Source organism: Panthera pardus, unplaced genomic scaffold (genome assembly GCF_024362965.1).
Source record: "Panthera pardus isolate Hobbes unplaced genomic scaffold, ASM2436296v1 HiC_scaffold_20, whole genome shotgun sequence".
Taxonomy (NCBI): Eukaryota; Metazoa; Chordata; class Mammalia; order Carnivora; family Felidae; genus Panthera; species Panthera pardus.
This window is the reverse complement of record NW_026526766.1, coordinates 58,660,036-58,678,456: the sequence shown is the minus strand read 5'-3', so window position 1 is coordinate 58,678,456 and position 18,421 is coordinate 58,660,036. Positions and strand designations below refer to the sequence as shown.

Below are 18,421 nucleotides of genomic sequence, written 5' to 3'. Positions count from 1 at the left end.
TTTGTGATTTAGTGTTTCTTTGTGATTTAGTGTAGGTTTTGTATCTGCAGGAATTTGTCTATTTCATCTAGGCTACGTAATTTGTTGGCATAGAATTGTTCACAGTAGTCTCTTATAATCCTTATTATTTCTGCAGAATTAGTAATGTGATGTCATTTTCATTTCTGATTTCAGTAATTTTAGTCTTAACTTCTTTATTAATTCACGTAGCTGAAAGTTTGTCAATTTTGTTGATCTTTTCAAAGAACCAATTTTTGGTTTTGTTAATTTCCCTATTGTTTTCTATTCTCCGTTTCATTTATCTCTGTTCTACCCTTTTATTAGTTTTTTCCTTCAGCAGTTTTGAATTTATTCTTTCTAGTTATTAAGTTCTAAAATTAGTTTGTTAATTTGAAATCTTTGGTTTTTTTAACGTTTATTTTTTGAGAGACAGAGAGACAGAGCATGAGCAGGGGAGGAGCAGAGAGAGGGGGAGACAGCTCTGAGCTGTCAGCACAGAGCCTGACATGGGGCTCGAACCCACAAACTGTGAGATCATGACCTGAGCCGAAGTCGGATGCTTAACCGACTGAGCCACCCAGGTGCCCCTTGTTTTTTAATGTAAACATTTTTAGCTATAAATTTTCCTCTTAGCACTGTTTTTGCTGTGTCCCAAAGGTTTTGATCTGTTTTCATTTTCATTCACGTTTAAGTATTTTCTAATTTCCTTTGCAATTTCTAATTTGATCCATTGGTTACTTAAGCGTACATTGTTTAATTTCCAGAAAATTTAAAATTTTCCAGTTTTACTTGTTATTGATTTCTAACATCATCTCATTGTGGTCAGAGAAGATACTTTCTATAATATGTATCTTTTAAAATTTACTGAGACTTATCTGGTCTAACATACAGTCTACACTGGAAAATGTCCCAAGTGCACTTGAGAAGAATGTGTGCTGTTTTTGTTGAGTACAGTGTTCTGGACATGTCTATTAGATCTGGTTGGTTCATTGTGTTAATTCCTCTATTTCTTGACTTCTGTCTGGTTGTTCTCTCCATTATTGAGAATGGGATATTGTAGTCTCCAACTACTATGGTAAAACTGTTTCTCCCTCCAATTCTGTCAGTTTTTGCTTCAAATCCTCAGTAAGTTGTTCTGCTGGAGGAGAAAAGACTTGCAACAATGGGGGAAGGGGGTGGTTATGGGGCAACAACAGGTGCCTGTCTCTTCATCTGCACCTATGTAATCAAAAGCAGCAGTCAGCAATCCCAAATATATTTGGAGGACAGAGTCCATTTTTGCCCATCCTGGCCCCCATAAGCTGGTAGAAGGGGCTCCAGGAACCAGTGCACAGCTGCCTGCCACGTGGCTGAGGAGTGAGGGATGGGTAGCTTCTACTGTGCTAAGACCTAAAACTGACCAAAATTTACTGCAATTTACGATCCAAGCCTTCCTCTAGAGGTTGCAAGCCTTCAATAGACCTTAGTTCCAAAACAGTTGCACCAGTCAGATTCTGCCAGTGCAATTATTGTCTGGGTGAGGAGACAGATTCTTGGTGCTCCCTTCTCTGCCATCTTCCCCAAATCCTCTCTCCAAATTTTTTTTCTTACACAATAAAGCATTATTAAATACATTAGTAATTGTTAGGGCTATGGCTGCCTTGTAATTGTTTTCCAGAGTTTTCCTGGCTAATCCTGCAATATTATCTTCCCTTGTGAGTCTTAGAATCAAATGTCTAGTTTCAAAAGGAATCTTATTGATACTTTTATTGGGAAATTTACATCTTAATTTAGGAAGAATGTTGTCAATGATTTAAAAACCATAACTAAAACTCCTGGTTTTCATAAGTGCTATTAAAATAATAAAGCTTATCATAAAAGTTAAATTAACACATAAGTATATACAGACTAAAAATCAAGAAGGCCCTCTTAAAACATTTCCTTATCATCTACTCCATTTACTTAAGTAACTACTGTGAACAGTTTGATAGTATCCTTTGGTACTTAGCCATACATTTACAAGCTTTCCTGTACCTCCACATGCAGGTTTTTATTAATTTTGTTTTATATGTATTGGGATCAGAGATAAAGGAACAGTAATATATACACATCAATTTTTTGTAATCCTCTGTAGGTGCACATTCAGATTGTTTCCTTTTTTTCTTCTACTAACAAATTTGTAATCAAAAACCTCTTATATATATTTCTAACTTTGTGTATTTCAGAATCATTTCTAGAAAGAAGTGCCAGCTAAAAGGGAATGAATGAATATTTAAAATTTTGAGAGATACTACTGAGTTATCTTCAAAGAGAGCATCAATGATATTCCCAGCAACAATATAGGAAGGGGCCTTTTCACACTTTCGTAAGTAATGAATATATAAATCTTTTAAACTTTTTCCCAGTTTGTAAATCTGAGATACCTAGCTCACAACATTTTTGTAAGGATCATGTATATGAAAGGAACTCTCACATTGCCTCACATTCACATGGAATATGAATTCACATTCACATGGAATATGAATTCCATATATACAGTTTTACCGCCGAATCTGCAGTTAAGTATGTGTAAGGGCTATAAAACGTCAGGTAATCTTAACAGAATTTACCATCAGATTTCATTGAGGCCTTAAAGAAATAAATCCAAAGGGCAACTTTTCCAACCTGTAACGTCGGAATGGATGGATCGGCTGTAATGATATTTGGGTATTAAGTTCTGAAGAAGTGGGGTGTTCCATTTTAGATCTCTCCCTACCCCCACCCCAAAAAACCCAGCGGCGATCCCCTGCCTGCCTTGGTCTCCGGAGCCACGCAGAGCTCCTGGACAGCTCCCGCCGGAAGGCCCCTCACGGGCTCGCTGGTCTCCTCTTCACCCGAGAAGGAAGGCTTCCTTCCAGCCCAGGGCCCGGTGCCCCTGGGAGGCTGCTCGGTTCTCCATCCGAGCATGCACCTGGGAGCTCGGGATCCGCCCCGGAGCCTGCTCTTTTCTGACAGCGTCTCACGTACACCCGCGAGCCTTCCACGTGGGTTTTGGCGGCGGCAGGCTGATGCGACCTAGAGCACTGAGTACGGCAGCGCGAAGGGCGAGTCGGGCCCGGGACCCCTGCCGGACTCCTCGGGCGCCCGCGCTAGGAGACGCCGCCGCCGGGACTGGACGTGGGGCCGCACCGCACCCAACTGCTGTCGGACAGACAGTATTTTTGGTGTGCAGCGTTTTTAGCCTGGATTTGGCTTCATTCAACCCACACAGACTCTTGGAATGTTATTTTATTTTTCCCCAAGTCTACAAGATGGGAACTCAACCTCCGGCCCGCTGCGGGTGTGTGTGAACTCCGGGAAGAGCACTCACTTCGGAGAGGGAGCCGGGGGTCAGGGAAGGGCGCGCCGCCGCGAGAGCGGAGAAATTCTTCGGGTCCAGCCAATGGTGGGACACCGTCCCGGCGGGCTCGCCCCGTAGCTCGCGCAGACCTCAGAGAGCCGCGACTGTGATTGGCACGATTAGGCGGAAAACCCGCTCACCTCCACCACAGCGGCTCTCGATTGGCTGCAGCACAAAGTCTCTTTTCTACAGTCCAAACCTAGAGCCGCTTAGTGCTAAATCCCGCCTTAAAAGGCGTTTGATAACAGCTTTACGTGTTGTAAGGAAAATGGTGATTGGTCACTAGCGCTCACGGATTCAGTCGGTAGTAAACACAGCGAGCTCCTGGGGCCGTCGATTGGTCGGTGTTCCGGGGGGGCCGAGTAAATTCCTTCGGATTCCGCGCGCCGGCTGGCTGCACTTCTGCTCCGGCCCCGCCCCCTCCCATTCTGATTGGCTGCAGCTCGGTCGGAGGGAGGAGGAATGGAGCGGAGTAGGCTCCCTCGCGGGCGTCACTTCCGTTTACTGTCCACCGCTGCCGTGGTGTTCTCAGAGTGCGGCGGCGAAAGGACTGAAGGAGCTGGGGGACGAGAGGCGGGGTGGGCGGAAGGGGGAGGAAATCCCATCGCGGAGACGCCGGGCTGGACGTTCCCGCCTCCTCCGACACTGTCAGGTCGGATCGGAGAAGGGTCACCGCCTCCTCCAGCGAGCAGGGGGGCGGAGCCCGGCTCAGGTGAGGCGACCCTGTCAGCACCAGCGGTAGTGGGGCTCGCGGGCGCGCTCACGTGGAGACCGTTGAGCTCCTGGAGGGCTGGGCTGTCGGCGCGAGTCCGCTCGAGCCTAGGCGTCGGGGCGCGCGCAGACGCGTACCGGTGACCCCCGCCTACCCTGCCCGTCTTTCTGAAGGGGTATTGTTACCCTCCGGAGCGGAGGGGCCAGGCGGGTGGGAGGCGGGTCCTTCTGCGCAGGCGTCCCCCAGGTCCCGACGCCAGGCTGTCTGTCTGCCGGGTGGGGCGGGGGCTCTTGCCCCCACGACTCTGCCGGCAGGCGACGTTGGTTACTGGGATGGGGTGGGAAAGGCCTAGGACCTATAGCCTGGCGGGTTAGCAAAGGATCTGCCGCCCTACGGGTTGGGGTCGGGTGGCTTCGATGCCCCCTTCCTGGGTCTGTGAGCGTCGAGGTTTCCTTTCACCAGAGCAAGGCCAAGGCGTTCTGGAATCGGGGACCGGCGGTTGACCCTGGAGGGGTGGAGCTAGTCTTTTGGAATGTCCCCGCTGGTTATCGAAGGACTAAAGTGATTATGGGCATTTACTGAATACCCATTACTTCCAGGCTTCATGTTGGGAGCTGGGGTGGGGGGGGGGCGGTGCAGTGGTAAGAACTGCTGTTGCCCCTCTTCCCCTTGTTTGGAGGACAGCTTCGTACATAAATGCTAACATCAGGCAGTGAATTAAGGAGGGGTGGAGAGTTGGGTTTTTACCTTACAAAAAAAGAAAAAAAAAGTCAGCCCGCATTCTGGCCTGCTGGAGGGTACTGTAAGAAGCTAAGTCCTTTATAGGAGACAAATCCTAAATTTATTCGGAGGAAATTTTTTAGGGAAAAAAACAGTAAAGCCTTGATTACTAAGTAAAAGGCTCGGGTTCTGGGTAATTTGAATGAATAGAAGAAACCCCTCACCTTCGAGAATTGAAACAAAACTTCTTACAAAATATGTTAATATACTTTTCAGTTATAGTAAGTAGAAGATGTTACTTACATTGGGATCTGTAGAGGATGCTTTGCCTTTATCATTGATGATTTGTTATCCTTGTATGGACTGTTGTGCCTTAGATAATTAAAAAGGTGTGCTGGATGCCTAGTAGTCTTCTGGAGAATTTGCTCGTCATTTGCCAAAGTCTTAAGATTTCCACAGAGAGGGTGGTTGGCCTCAAGCCAAAAGAGCAGAGGTGGAGGGAAGAAACCAGGTGGAGAAAGAGGAAAGAATGTTAAGAACAGCCACTAAACCAAAGGAAGGCTTCCTTCCCACTGTTGCTCTAACCCTCACTGGAAATCTTAGCAAACTTGGGAAGACTGGCCTGGCCACCACTGACAGCTTGGTGACCTGCCAGGTAAGACTAGCTGGTTGGGGACCTATTCTGGGCCCGTGCGTTTTACTGAATAAATGAACCAGGACTTTTTAAGAGTTCTGAAATCAACTTGTTTGTTTTTTTTTTTTTTTTGATTTGCCTTTTTTCTCCTAAAAATTGTGTTAAGACATAGTTAGCTGGGGATGCTGGCAAGCTCTATTCTGGTTAATTGAGGTATTTCTAGCAAAATTCTGAACGTGATAAGATTTGGAAGAAAAACATCTTAGAGTAGGGTGTTTCCTAAATTTAGAGGTCAGTGCTCTCAAAAGAGACTTTGTTGTAAGACTGTCACGAGAAGTTGAAGTCATTTTTAAAAACCACTTTGATACAAAATGCATGTAAATGTTTTAATATTAAAAGTACTGAGTATGAATTATACTAGAGTTCTTCAGTGTGGGTAAGACTTAAAAATATCTTCTGTACAGTGAGATATGACAAAGTTTGTTGTAGGGCTGACACAGAATCTTGAATCTGCCTCATCTTTTCCTTAGAAAGGGAAAAGAAAAATTTAAGATATTTGAATCAATACTGTTCTCCTCTGTCAGTTTGAAGCGTAGGTTTTTCTTTTGCTGTACTTACCATTTCTCAAATATGGACATTGTCTACTAGAGCCAGATTTTGCTAGTGTAGCAGGTGGGACGGAATGGGACATGACACTGCACCTTTTGTCTAAGTATGAAGCGAACTTCTCATATGCTAGAAGACCAGCTGTTTGAGCAAACTGCTGCCCTTAGAGTTGTTTACAGCATTTTCATCACTGAGCAGTGACGTTTGATCTCAGGGTCCAGTTGTGGGGGGTGCCTTTCATTTGATTAGTTATACACATATTTGCTAAAGGCTTTGATTTATCTTTCGTGCAGCTCAAACATATTAGGAATTGTGTGGGAGTACTGACTTCATTGTAATAAAATAGGCATGCTGTCCTGTGCCCTGGAAGGAAGTCACCGTGCACAGCTCACATCAAGGGGCTCCACCCCTCCATCTCTTTGAGGGCCGAGAATCTACATAAACTACTTGGAATTCTTCTGCACAGGAGATTTGACTCTTCTCTCCCCAGTATTTATGTGTTTGTGTATATCAGTATGGACCTATGGATATTTATTGTATACATTTGGGGTATAGTCCAGTACTGTTTTATCTTTTTGCTAAATTGTTCCACCTTTGGCCTTTGGGAGTTCTTTCTCCTGTTGGTCCTGAGTCCCATTCACATACATTATCGTGTTTGTTTGTTTGAAGCATTTCCTTACTTTCTGACACTGTAAGATACTGCAGGCTTGTGTATTTTCTGCCTCAGTCCTAGAATCAGCCATTTTTCCAAAGAGCACTAGTTCCTTTTGTTAGAAAATGGTATTTGAATTTTTTTAAAATGTTTATTTGTGTGTGTGTGTGTGTGTGTGAGAGAGAGAGAGAGAGAGACACACCATGAGCAGGGGAAGGGCAGAGAGAGAGGGAGGCACAGAATCTGAAGCAGGCTCCAGGCTCCGAGCTCTCAGCACAGAGCCTGACGTGGGGCTCGAACTCACGAGCTACGAGATCATGACCTGGGCCAAAGCTGGACGCTCAACTGACTGAGCTACCCAGGTGCCCTTGGAAAATGGTATTTGAAACCAAGTTGTGGGCACCAGGGTGGTATTGATATACATTTTTTTTGTAATCTCTTTAATGTCTACTTTAAAAGAACACAGGTGTATTCTCATTCCTGCTTTTGTATTCAACTTGTTATGATACACTCTTTTTTAAAAAAAATTTTGGGGCGCCCGGGTGGCTCAGTCAGTTGAGCGTCCGACTTCGGCTCAGGTCAAGATCTCACACTCCATGAGTTCGAGCCCCGTGTCGGGTTCTGTGCTGACAGCTCAGAGCCTGGAGCCTGCTTCAGATTCTGTGTCTCCCTCTCTCTCTACTCCTCCCCTGCTCATGCTCTGTCTCTCCCTGTCTCAAAAATAAATGAAAACATTAAAAAAAATTTTTTTTAATGTTTTAATGTTTATTTATTTTTGAGAGAGACAGACAGACAGAACACGAGTGGGGGAGGGGCAGAAAGAGAGGGAGACACAGAATCTGAAGCAGGCTCCAGGCTCTGAGTTGTCAGCACAGAGCCTGACGCGGGGCTCGAACTCACGAACCATGAGATCATGACCTGAGCCAAAGTCAGATGTTTAACTGACTGAGCCACCCAGGCACCCCTGTTGTGATATCATCTTGATTAAAGTATACCAAGAAAAATCCAGCATCACAGATCTGTATTTGGAAAAGGGAGGAGTATTTTAGTAGCTTTTTCAGATAACTTTGGATAGTCTTTTCTGATACTATAACAAAACTCAGCAAATGGTATTTTCTTAAGTGGTTGGTTAGTTGCAATGTGTCATCTGAAACTGTATCAACAAAGTTCGTATTCTGTTACACTGAAATACATTAGTTTGTGTCTTGCACTGTGAACGCATTTCTTTATCCATACCTTATTTTTTAACATCACGGTTTATAACATTGGTCATTTGGGAAACACTGATTCACTGAGTTATGCAGATCTTCCAAATATTGATACATTTAGTATACAATATTTAAAAAATCACATTCCATTAGTACCACCAATGATCTCATTGGGTTTGAGCATTGGGAAGCTGTCAAACTCATGGTGACCAATACAAATTTTCCAAAATTCTAATTCTTACCTGAAAGCTCAAATTTTATCATAGGCAATAAATACTGTTTTCTTTGAAATGACAGGCTCATTTCATTCATTTTCAAGAGAATGAGTGGCAAATACTCAAGTCTGAGAACCGTAGTTTGTCAGTCATTGTTCTCCCAAGTTACAATGGTGTTCCATGAAAAAAGCAATTAGTTCAGCTTACAATTTGAAAGTTGCACGAGTATTTTTCCTTCAGACAACATTGCGTGGCAGTATGCAGCACAATGACTTCAAGTGTACTTTTCATTTCATCTCACATAATATTTAAAAAGACGTGTGTTCAAGAATTGAAACTAACAATAATGAAGGCAAGGGGAGATCCAGTCCCCTGTAGAGCCTGCATTTTGTAGTAGTGTGGCTGCGTTCAGCGCACACACAGCATCCTGGCCAGATTGATCCTGCTGCCCAGTTCCAGCTCAGGTGTCCAGCCTTCCCATCAACTCTTTCAGCAGCTTACTTTTATGCTTAGGTTAGCTAGAAACAGTTTCTGTTGCTACAACCAAGAACCCTGACTGGTACTGTGCTCAAGCTTTAAAAAACAATTAAAATATTTTTGGGTGCCTGGCTGGCTCAGTTGAGCATCTGACTCTTGATTTCAGCTCAGGTCATGATCTCAGGGTCATGAGATGGAGTCCGTCCGTGTCTGGGCTCCTCTCTGGGCATGGAGCCTGCTTAAGATTCTCTCTCTCAAAAAAAAAAAAAAAAAAAAGGAAGAAGAAGAAAGAAAAGAAAAAAACTTCTCTCCCTCTGCCCCTCCCTGCACTCTTGCACGCCAGCATGCTCTTTCTTTCTCAAAACAAACAAACAAACAAACAAACAATTTTTTACAAAAGTCACCTGAAAAGTGATGATAGTCTTTGGTTCAAAATTGTATGCCTCTTTTTTAACTTTTCGGACCATGTGTGGTGATCATTAACATCAGTTTTGAGCATTCACGATCTAATACTTGCCATACTAGCCTTACCTACTTACTCTCCAGCCAGAATAGATACACTGCTTCCCCCCACCTCAAACCTCTTCCACTTTTACCTCCATCTGGAATGCATTTTGCATCTCATTTTATCCAAATGCAGACCTGTGCCTAGCTCTGTTGTCAGGGCCACCAAGAAGCTGGAAATAACCTTTGCCTTCTCCGAATTACCAAGCACAGTTATCTCTCTGGTGGCACTTAATGCTTTCTGCTTTGTTATATGGTTATTTGTATATGTCTTGTTTCCACCAAGCACCTTTGACAGTTAGGACTATGCCATACAGACCTCCACAGCACTTAACCTTGAACGAAGCAAACACTTCAAAACACTGGATGAATGAATCTGTATACCAAATACACAAGTGCCTTCACGGGCTATTGTGATCTCAGGTTGTGTAGCCTCTCGAGGACATGTCTCCAAGTTGCCGGACCTCTTTTGTCCCTTAGTGGGTCAGCTGTCTTTTTTTGCAGCTGTCAATGTGCAGCCGCCGCTTGCCCTCATTCTAGAATTGCTGTTGCTCGTCTTCAATCATTAGGAAACTAGAAAAACTTGAATTTTGCTATTTAAAACAAAAGACTATGTATGTGAGCTCTTGAGGGACTTTCCTATGAGGAAATCTTTCATACGCAGGCTTTGATCTTTATTTTGGATATTCTGAGACTTTCTGGTTTTTGGCTGATTTTAGAGACCAGACTCTCAGGAAAATGGCTGTTGGGTAATACAGTGTCATATTTTATCTATATACAGTCAGAGCTCATTCAAAAGATAATTTATGGTGCTGTACATCAGGCACTTTGGGAGGGAGAAAATGCAGTCCCTGCCCTCAAAAAGCTGTCTTAGTAGAAAGAGCATTTTGAGTTTGTGCTAGGCATGTAAGTAGGGCATGGATACCTTTTCTTACTCAAACGGAATCATGAAGTTCTAGGTCAGCTAATCCCCAGGAACTGTGAACTGGAAAACAAGGTGGCAGAGCAGGGAGAGCTGGGGGGTAGGGTAAGATGGTGAGGGCTCTGGCTTTAGCTTGAGTTCCCCAGTCATGCTCACTTCTGGTCATTGATAGATGTGCTTTTTAATAGACCTGACCTGTCCAGTTCCCAAACCAGCCCCGAAAGAGCAGAAACAGATTATGAAATCAGTCCTGATGACAGATTGGGTTCTGGGGTTAACCCTGGGCACCTGTGTGCCCACCTGGTCCCTAGCCTTTCCCTACTTCCACTTAGTCAAATCAAGTGGAAGCGGGTTGAATGTTCTAGGACGCCAGGACTTGGAGCCCTGTCAAAATCCTAGACCGCTTGTCTGGGACCTTGCCTAGTTTTATTCTCTTACATTTATTTTTGTCTGTATCATCTTTAAAAGTGGAGGACAAGTTCTGTTTGGTTATTTTTCCAGATTAGGGATATTGAACAGTTAAGAATTCCTTAGAATGTCAAGACACTTCCTGCAGGTGGCAACTTGTGTGCAGGTCCTGCCTGGCGCACAGGCAGCAGGTCCCTTGATAGGGTGGCAGATGATATCTGAGTGTGGGTGTACTTTGCTTTATGAACTAAGTATATTATCGAAAAGCATGCAGGTAGGTCAATACAGAAGTCAAATAGTTTAAAATGTGCTATTAATGGGTTTGTTCTCCTAGAACACAAATGAACTTTTTTATTAGTCTAAGTAAAGCATTATTAGGAAAGTAAATCTATTGAGAAAACAGTCAGCTCTTGACTATTCATGTTAATGTAACAAGCAGTGGTGTAAGTGTATTTTCTTAATGATATTTAGTTTGGAAATTACTAAAAATCTGTTCCTGCAGATAACAAATACCGTGCTGTACACTTGCTGTCCGTCAGTTACAAATTGGTAGATCACTTGCTGTATCTCCTCCAACTATATAGACTCATATTGTCACATTTTAAAATCTTTTAGAGGCCTGAAGCTGTTTTCCTTGGTTTCAAGGCTTCAGACAGTCAGCTTTTGCTAAAACACTACCTTCTCAGCATGAGCTCTTTTTATCACTTTTACACTGGGCCTCTTGAGTTTGCTAGAGCTGCCTGAGAGCTTTGAATAACCATGATCTTGATTCATGATTCTCTTCTATCAGAGCTGAGAGTAACAACTTTTATGTCTCCCAGACTGAATTTTTAAAATACCCCTTCTAGATCCAAAAATGTTTTCAGATAGCCATGTTATTTAGGTTTTTCGAAATTATGATTTAAACCTCATGTTTAACTATGTGACAGATCCAACATAAACTAGGTTAAGATAGAGGGGGAATTCATTGGCTTACGAAGTAGGAAGCCCTAGGGTGATGCCCCCTACAGTCACGGCTGGTTCCCAGGGTCTTAATGTGATCAGGACATTGTTTTTGGTGTTGGCTTCCTTCTCAGACAGGCAAAAATGGCCACCATCAGTGCTAGACTTACATCTACCTTATGACTTGCAAGCTGAGTTCAGAGAATGCCAGGGCGACTCTAATTGGCATGGCTTGAGTCACATACCTGTAAGTCATGGGGAGTGGCCAGATCTCCCTGGATTATCTGTCCACTCTTGGAACTCAGAGGTTTAGGGCAGTCTGATCTGCACCATATGCACTAAGAATGGATGAAAAAGTGATTTCCCCCAAAGTAGGCAGACAAAAAAAAAAAAAAGTTTCTTGAGCTAGGATCTGAATGTTGATTTGTGAGATGTTAACAAGTTTCACATTGTTCCAGTTATTTGTTGCCATGTAACAATTCACTCTGCAAACTCACTGGCTTGAAACAACAAAAATCATTTTATTATCTCTGACAGTTCTAGAGATTGGCTGGGCTCAGCTCTGGGGCTGAAGTCACTTTGAAGGCATCCTCACTGTGGGAGCAGGTGCCAACCTGCTAGACTTTAGCTAGGCTTCTTCGCAGCATGGCGGCTGGGTTCCAAGAGCAAGCCAGAAAGAACAGGGGAAAGCTATGTTGCCTTTTGTGACCCAACTCACAAGTCACACAGTGCAATTTCTGCCATAGTCATAGACTTGCCTGGCTTCAGGGGGAGTGAACACAGACCCCACCTCTTGATGAGAGGAGGGTCAGTGTCACATTGTAAGAAAGCATGCAAGACGGGAGAGCTTCATGTGGCCAGCCATCTTGGAAAATACAATCTGTTGTATACATTGCCTTACTTAAAGTGACTAGTTTTTATAAAAAACATGAAGTATAAAATAGGCTTGGGGTGCCCTTATGTTGACAGGCTCACTTTGTTGCCCAGTGTACCTGTATTATCACTAAGGAGCGCTCTGGCTTTCTTTCCACTCTCATTTCCTATTTTTAAATGATCTCAACCCACTTTATGTATAGTCATGTTTGGTGGAAAAATCAGCAACCAGCCTGTCGCTATAGAAGTAAAAAACAGAAAGACCCTTCCTCTTTGCTTCCCTGGCACAGTCAAGGGTAGGAAGTGGGTGGGTCCCTAAGCTCAGCATCTAAAAGCTCTCCCTAGAACTTCCAGTGTATGATTTTTTTTATTGACTAGACTTCCAGCCAGTCCTCCTGTCTTGGCATCCCCTTCAGTCTGCTTCCCCTGGCACTCGTGAAGCCAGTTCCTGAGCCTTTGGGGAGGTAGGGGGCTTATATAGAAGTCAGGTTGTTTTGTCCATTGCTAGTTTAGGATTTAGCTCTCTGGGCTTGTTGAGTCAGCGCTCATTCATTTTTCTGCTTACCAGCTTCCAAAATGCCACTGATACTTCTTTCCCATTCTTCTTGTCCTTGTGGGTTTATACCTTTTAAACAGCAAATCCAGGGGTGCCTGGGTGGCTCAGTTGGTTAAGCATCTGAGCCCTGCATCGGGCTCTGTGCTGACAGCTCAGAGCCTGGGGCCTGCTTCAGATTCTGTGTTCCCCCCTCTCTCTGCCTCTCCCCTGTTCTCTGTCTCGGTCTCTCTCAAGAATAAACAAAAATTAAAAAAAAAAAAAAATTTAAACAGCAAATCCAAAAACTTTAGTGTCCGTTTAATGGGGTTTCAGCAGTGAGTGGGGGTAAATGCATGTGTGCGATCTATCACCGTCTATAGCTGGAAATCTTACCCACTCATACCGATTTGCCCCTTGACTTCCTTAAGATTGCTGAAAGACTGGAATTTCTTGGGAGCTTATTCTTTGTCCTTAGGGAATGCAGAATTCGAATTAACTTCTGCCGGATAGATATTCCGTCACTTACACACTGGGTCCTAAGTGTTACAAGGGTCAGTCCTATGAAGAGTGAAGGGGAGCCTATAAATAGCCAGTAGCTGGTCCCACGTGTACATGTGTCCAGGACCGTTAGCTGAATGGGCATTTGCTCCTCATTGGACAGGTTTTTAGTCTGTGTGCCCATGATCAGAAATATCAAAAGCTTTAAAAGGCCCAAGCTGGGCCATGCACATCTCTTTTCATCACACCCTCTGTGCTCTGACTTTGATTTCAGCTTTTCTAAGTCTTAACTCTTTCTTTGTTTTTTTTTCTGTAGGATCATGGATTTTCCTGGACACTTTGAACAGATCTTCCAGCAACTGAACTACCAGAGACTTCACGGTCAGCTCTGTGACTGTGTCATTGTAGTGGGGAATAGACATTTTAAAGCCCACCGCTCTGTACTGGCAGCATGCAGCACGCATTTCCGAGCCCTGTTCTCCGTGGCAGAGGGAGATCAGACCATGAACATGATCCAGCTGGATAGTGAGGTAGTGACAGCGGAGGCCTTTGCTGCACTGATTGACATGATGTACACCTCCACCCTCATGCTGGGGGAGAGCAACGTTATGGATGTCTTATTGGCAGCCTCTCACCTGCATTTGAACTCTGTCGTTAAGGCATGTAAACATTACTTAACGACAAGGACGCTGCCCATGTCTCCCCCCAGTGAGCGCGTCCAGGAGCAGAGTGCCCGCATGCAGCGCTCCTTTATGCTGCAGCAGCTGGGGCTGAGCATCGTGAGCTCGGCCCTCAATTCCAGCCAGAGTGGCGAGGAGCAGCCAGCCCCCCTGAGCTCGTCGATGCGCAGCAACCTGGACCAGCGGACACCCTTCCCCATAAGACGCCTTCATAAACGCAAGCAGTCTGCAGAGGAGCGGGCCAGACAGCGCCTCCGACCCACCATGGAGGAGGCCGCCATCGCTGACGTTACGCCAGAGAACGGGCCGTCAGGGGTCCACTCTCGGGAGGAGTTCTTCTCACCAGACTCCCTGAAAATGGTGGATAACCCTAAGGCTGACGGAATGACCGACAACCAGGAAGATAGTGCCATCATGTTTGACCAGTCTTTCGGTGCTCAAGAAGATGCCCAGGTGCCCAGCCAGTCTGACAACAGTGCCAGCAACATGGCCCAGTTGTCTATGGCCTCTCGTGCAACTCAGGTGGAGACCAGTTTTGAGCAGGAAGCCGCGACCGAGAAAAGTGGTTTTCAGTGTGAAAATCCTGAGGTTGGCCTTGGTGACAAGGAACACATGAGAGTGGTGGTTAAATCTGAGCCCCTGAGCTCTCCTGAGCCTCAGGATGAAGTGAGTGACGTGACCTCACAAGCAGAAGGCAGCGAATCTGTGGAAGTGGAAGGGGTTGTGGTCAGTGCCGAGAAGATAGACCTCAGCCCTGAAAGTAGCGATCGGAGTTTCTCGGATCCCCAGTCTAGCACTGACAGGGTAGGTGACATCCATATTTTGGAAGTCACAAATAACCTAGAACATAAATCGACTTTTAGCATCTCGAATTTTCTTAACAAGAGCAGAGGCAGTAACTTTAGTGCAAATCAGAACAATGATGATAACATCCCAAACACCACCAGTGACTGCAGGTTGGAGGGCGAGGCCCCTTATTTGTTGAGTCCAGAGGCTGGGCCTGCTGGCGGGCCCTCCTCGGCCCCTGGCTCTCACGTGGAGAACCCATTCAGTGAGCCTGCGGACTCCCACTTCGTCAGGCCTATGCAGGAAGTGATGGGCCTGCCATGTGTGCAGACTTCAGGCTACCAAGGAGGAGAACAGTTTGGGATGGATTTTTCCAGGTCCGGTTTGGGCCTCCACTCCTCCTTCTCCAGGGTCATGATGGGCTCCCCAAGAGGAGGAGCCAGTAACTTTCCGTACTACCGACGCATAGCTCCCAAAATGCCGGTTGTAACTTCTGTCAGGAGCTCCCAGATCCCAGAAAACTCTGCCGGTTCCCAGCTAATGATGAATGCGGCCACGTCCTCGTTTGAGAACGGCCATCCTTCGCAGCCTGGCCCTCCGCAGCTGACCAGGGCATCTGCTGACGTTCTGTCAAAGTGCAAGAAGGCCTTGTCAGAGCACAACGTCTTGGTCGTAGAGGGGGCTCGCAAGTACGCCTGCAAAATCTGCTGCAAGACTTTTCTGACCTTGACAGATTGCAAGAAGCACATCCGTGTTCACACAGGTGAAAAACCCTACGCCTGCCTCAAGTGCGGCAAGAGGTTCAGTCAGTCCAGCCACCTGTATAAACATTCAAAGACCACCTGCCTGCGCTGGCAGAGCAGCAACCTGCCCAGCACTTTGCTCTAACCCCGACCTCCTGAGATCACGCCGATGCCAGCCGCGGGACCGAGGCCATCATCTCCTCTGGTTGGTGGTTCACGCCGTCGGGGCGGAGGCTTCAGGCCGCCCAGTGGCTCCGCAGATTCCTGTGGCTGGTACGTGGGGAGCGAGTACGTGTAGCACGCGTGCTGCTGCATTTCCGAACGAAATGCACACTTTTGGAGAGGGACGTGGTCCCTGAAACCAAGTTCTTCCTTAGGGTTGAGTAATTCAGTCAGAAAGTAGTTTGTAATTGATGGTGTGAAAAGTGGCACATTTAAAAATTAAGAATTGAAGTGCAAAAAAATTTTTTTAGCAATTTTTGTAAAACTCTGTGAAGCATTTAATTAAATTTCCTATATCCTCTGAGGGGAATATTATATATCTGTACGGTGATGCAAAATGCACTTACGTGTAACCAGTGGCGATCTCGTGCCTGTCTGAAAGGAAGGCCCTTGAGGACACGCCTGTCTGCCACGAATGCTTTAAAGTGTATCATGAGCTAGTCCTAGGCCTCAGAAAGTACTGTATTTTAAATTTCCGTCTCATTTGCAGTCACAGACACTGCACTTTGATGGTGCTGACACTGGGTCCAGAGCGAGCGTTCTCCGGACCGTTAGGTGTACATACTTTTGAAAACATCACTGCTGGATAGATGTTTGAACAATTTTTCCTGCTTTTCAAAGCAGAGCTGTAAATGGAGTATGTACTTGTAGGGAGTGACAAGTGAGGTATTGTTTCTGTATGTGCTGTTTTAGTGGGGTCTTAACCAACTTGTGTCACATATGTTACAGCTCCATGTTTGGAAGTCAGAAAAGAGCTGGTGTTTGTCTTTGTTTTAATGGTGTGGAGTCCTGTTTTGTGGGATCTTTCATGGCGCATTTACCCTGTGCTCCATCCAGGCTTCGGGGGCCGGGCCAGCCTGACACATCTCACCCAGCGACAAGCCCATTCTCTGCTTCGCTTCTTCACACTCTCTTGCCCCGTGTGGCATCTTTCCCAGGCCTACGTTACTGTTTTTGTTGCAGACTAACCAAAAATGATGTTAACCCCCTCCACCGTGGGTTTTATTACTTTTATATACTGTAGTTTTAAAGTGTAGACCTGAGCTTTTACTGTTGTTTCCCCCACCCAATACTGAATGTTTAAAATCCAAACGTAGCAGTGTTCCCAGATAACTCTTTTCCAGACTCTGTAAGAGAGCTGGGCAGCCCAGAGCATGGCAGTCACCAAGCAGCACCAGACACTGAGGAGACATCTGGGCCACTGCCCGGGGCCTCTCTGGGCCCCAGGGCCTCGCTTTCCCAGCCCCTCCTGCGCTGTCAGGGCTGCCGCTGGCACCTGTGTTAGGTCGAGCCCTGGCTTCTGTGCCTCGAGGGGGACGTGCCTCTGTAGAGCTCATGAAGTCAGTGTAATTCATGCACGAACAGGAGTTCAGTTTTTACACAGCTCTTTTAGAGACACCAAACCATTGTGCATAATCGAGAGAAATCCTTCCTTTGTTTAGCAAGCTAAGTACGTGTAGCCTGAAACAATCGGCATGGGTTTTCTCCTCTGAATCTAGCGTGTGCAGTCACACACCTGTCTGTGGATAAAATCCTAATGTTCAGAGTCGGGCTCAGCATCGACCTGTGAACTGAGCCCCAGGGAGAAAAGCCAAAAGAGAAACTTCTGTGATTCCTCTCCTTTCCAGATGTGGGAAAGAGACCGTCGGAGGATAGGGGATCACGTGTGTGTGGCTTTTGTCAGCGGTCTTGATGTGAGGAGGCTCTACATCTACCCCTCTACTTGACGTGGGGACCGGTGTCTTGTGAGGACATTAACCTTGGGAGGCAGGTAGGTCAAGGTGGAGCACAAGAGAGGCCCTGCCTAGGCCCAGGGAGAGGAACCGGTAGCAATGGGGAGAGCAGTGCCAGCCTCCTTTCCCTTCCAGCTTGAGGAGGAGGTGCCAGGAGGCTGCGCCCTCACCTCAGCTCAGGCTTAAGTGGACTTTGCTTTAGGGCCTGTCTCTGACACAGCGGCTGGAGCCCTGTCTCTCCACTGCTAGATGGAATCTGGAATCTCTCATCTACCTCTTAGTCGGTTTCTATGTGTGAGAAGCAAGCTTTTGGGCCAGTGTCCTCATACATGCTGTAGAACTTAGAAAATAATTCAGAGGTTCCCTGTAAAACCAGTCTCAGGGTTCCTATGATCCGAAGTTTCTACCTGAATTATAACTGGTATTGGGTACCTGGATTTTGATTGGTTAGCCTTAATTAGAGCCTGGCGTAATCATTTCTGGTGATCAAATCATAAAGTTCTTTCAGGGCACCCCTGTCAGTGGTGCTATGCTGGTCAAAATTTGAGATTTTGAAATAAAAAATTTGTCACATACATGCCTCTAACTAAACGTGTTCTTTTTCTTCACTTAGGTTATTAAGGTTGACACAAGACAGGGAAGTAGTATGGCTTTCTCTGCTAACGCTGCCTTGACCGGTACTTTTTAAATACAAAACCCAAACCTCCTACCAAACACTCCTCACGCGGTCACTCACAATTATCGGTCACTCCCCTCAGTTCAGTCCCTCTGCGCTCCCTGCACTCTGTCCGTCTTGGAGGCGAGGACATGCGTGAGGCTTTGTTCTCCGCACACCCTGTCCTCCTCTTAGCCAGCCTGCTTAATCCTGTGCTTTCTGCCGCTCCCTTACCTGCCTCCCAGGGTGAAAGCTCCGTGTGCCAGTTTGGCTTGGCCGGGAAGAGCCGGAACCTGATTCCTTCAGCAGGAGCGGGGCTGTGGCCATGCAGGGGGCCT

The 18,421-nt window shown here is 45.9% G+C and overlaps 1 protein-coding gene across 3 annotated transcripts; it reads left to right on the top strand.

Moving 5' to 3' along the window:
• Positions 1-3,887: 3,887 nt before the first annotated feature.
• On the top strand, positions 3,888-18,003 carry ZBTB5 (zinc finger and BTB domain containing 5). Of its 3 annotated transcripts, XR_002081444.2 has the most exons (3): positions 3,888-4,070; positions 13,581-15,746; positions 17,324-18,003. XR_002081444.2 is itself a non-coding variant. In XM_019454469.2 (2 exons), exon 2 carries the CDS (start codon positions 13,585-13,587, stop codon positions 15,616-15,618), a length of 2,034 nt encoding a protein of 677 aa, XP_019310014.1. In that variant the 5' UTR covers positions 3,888-4,070; positions 13,581-13,584; the 3' UTR covers positions 15,619-18,003. The 3 variants fall into 3 exon arrangements, 2 of the variants coding, with proteins under 2 accessions (XP_019310014.1, XP_019310015.1); XM_019454469.2 differs by having other exon boundaries at positions 13,581-18,003; XM_019454470.2 differs by lacking the exon at positions 3,888-4,070 and adding an exon at positions 5,264-5,445 and having other exon boundaries at positions 13,581-18,003.
• Positions 18,004-18,421: the final 418 nt, after the last annotated feature.

Coding starts and splice junctions, on each gene's coding strand:
- ZBTB5 (XM_019454469.2), top strand. CDS start 13,585: ATGGATTTTCCTGGACACTTTGAACAGATCTTCCAGCAACTGAACTAC.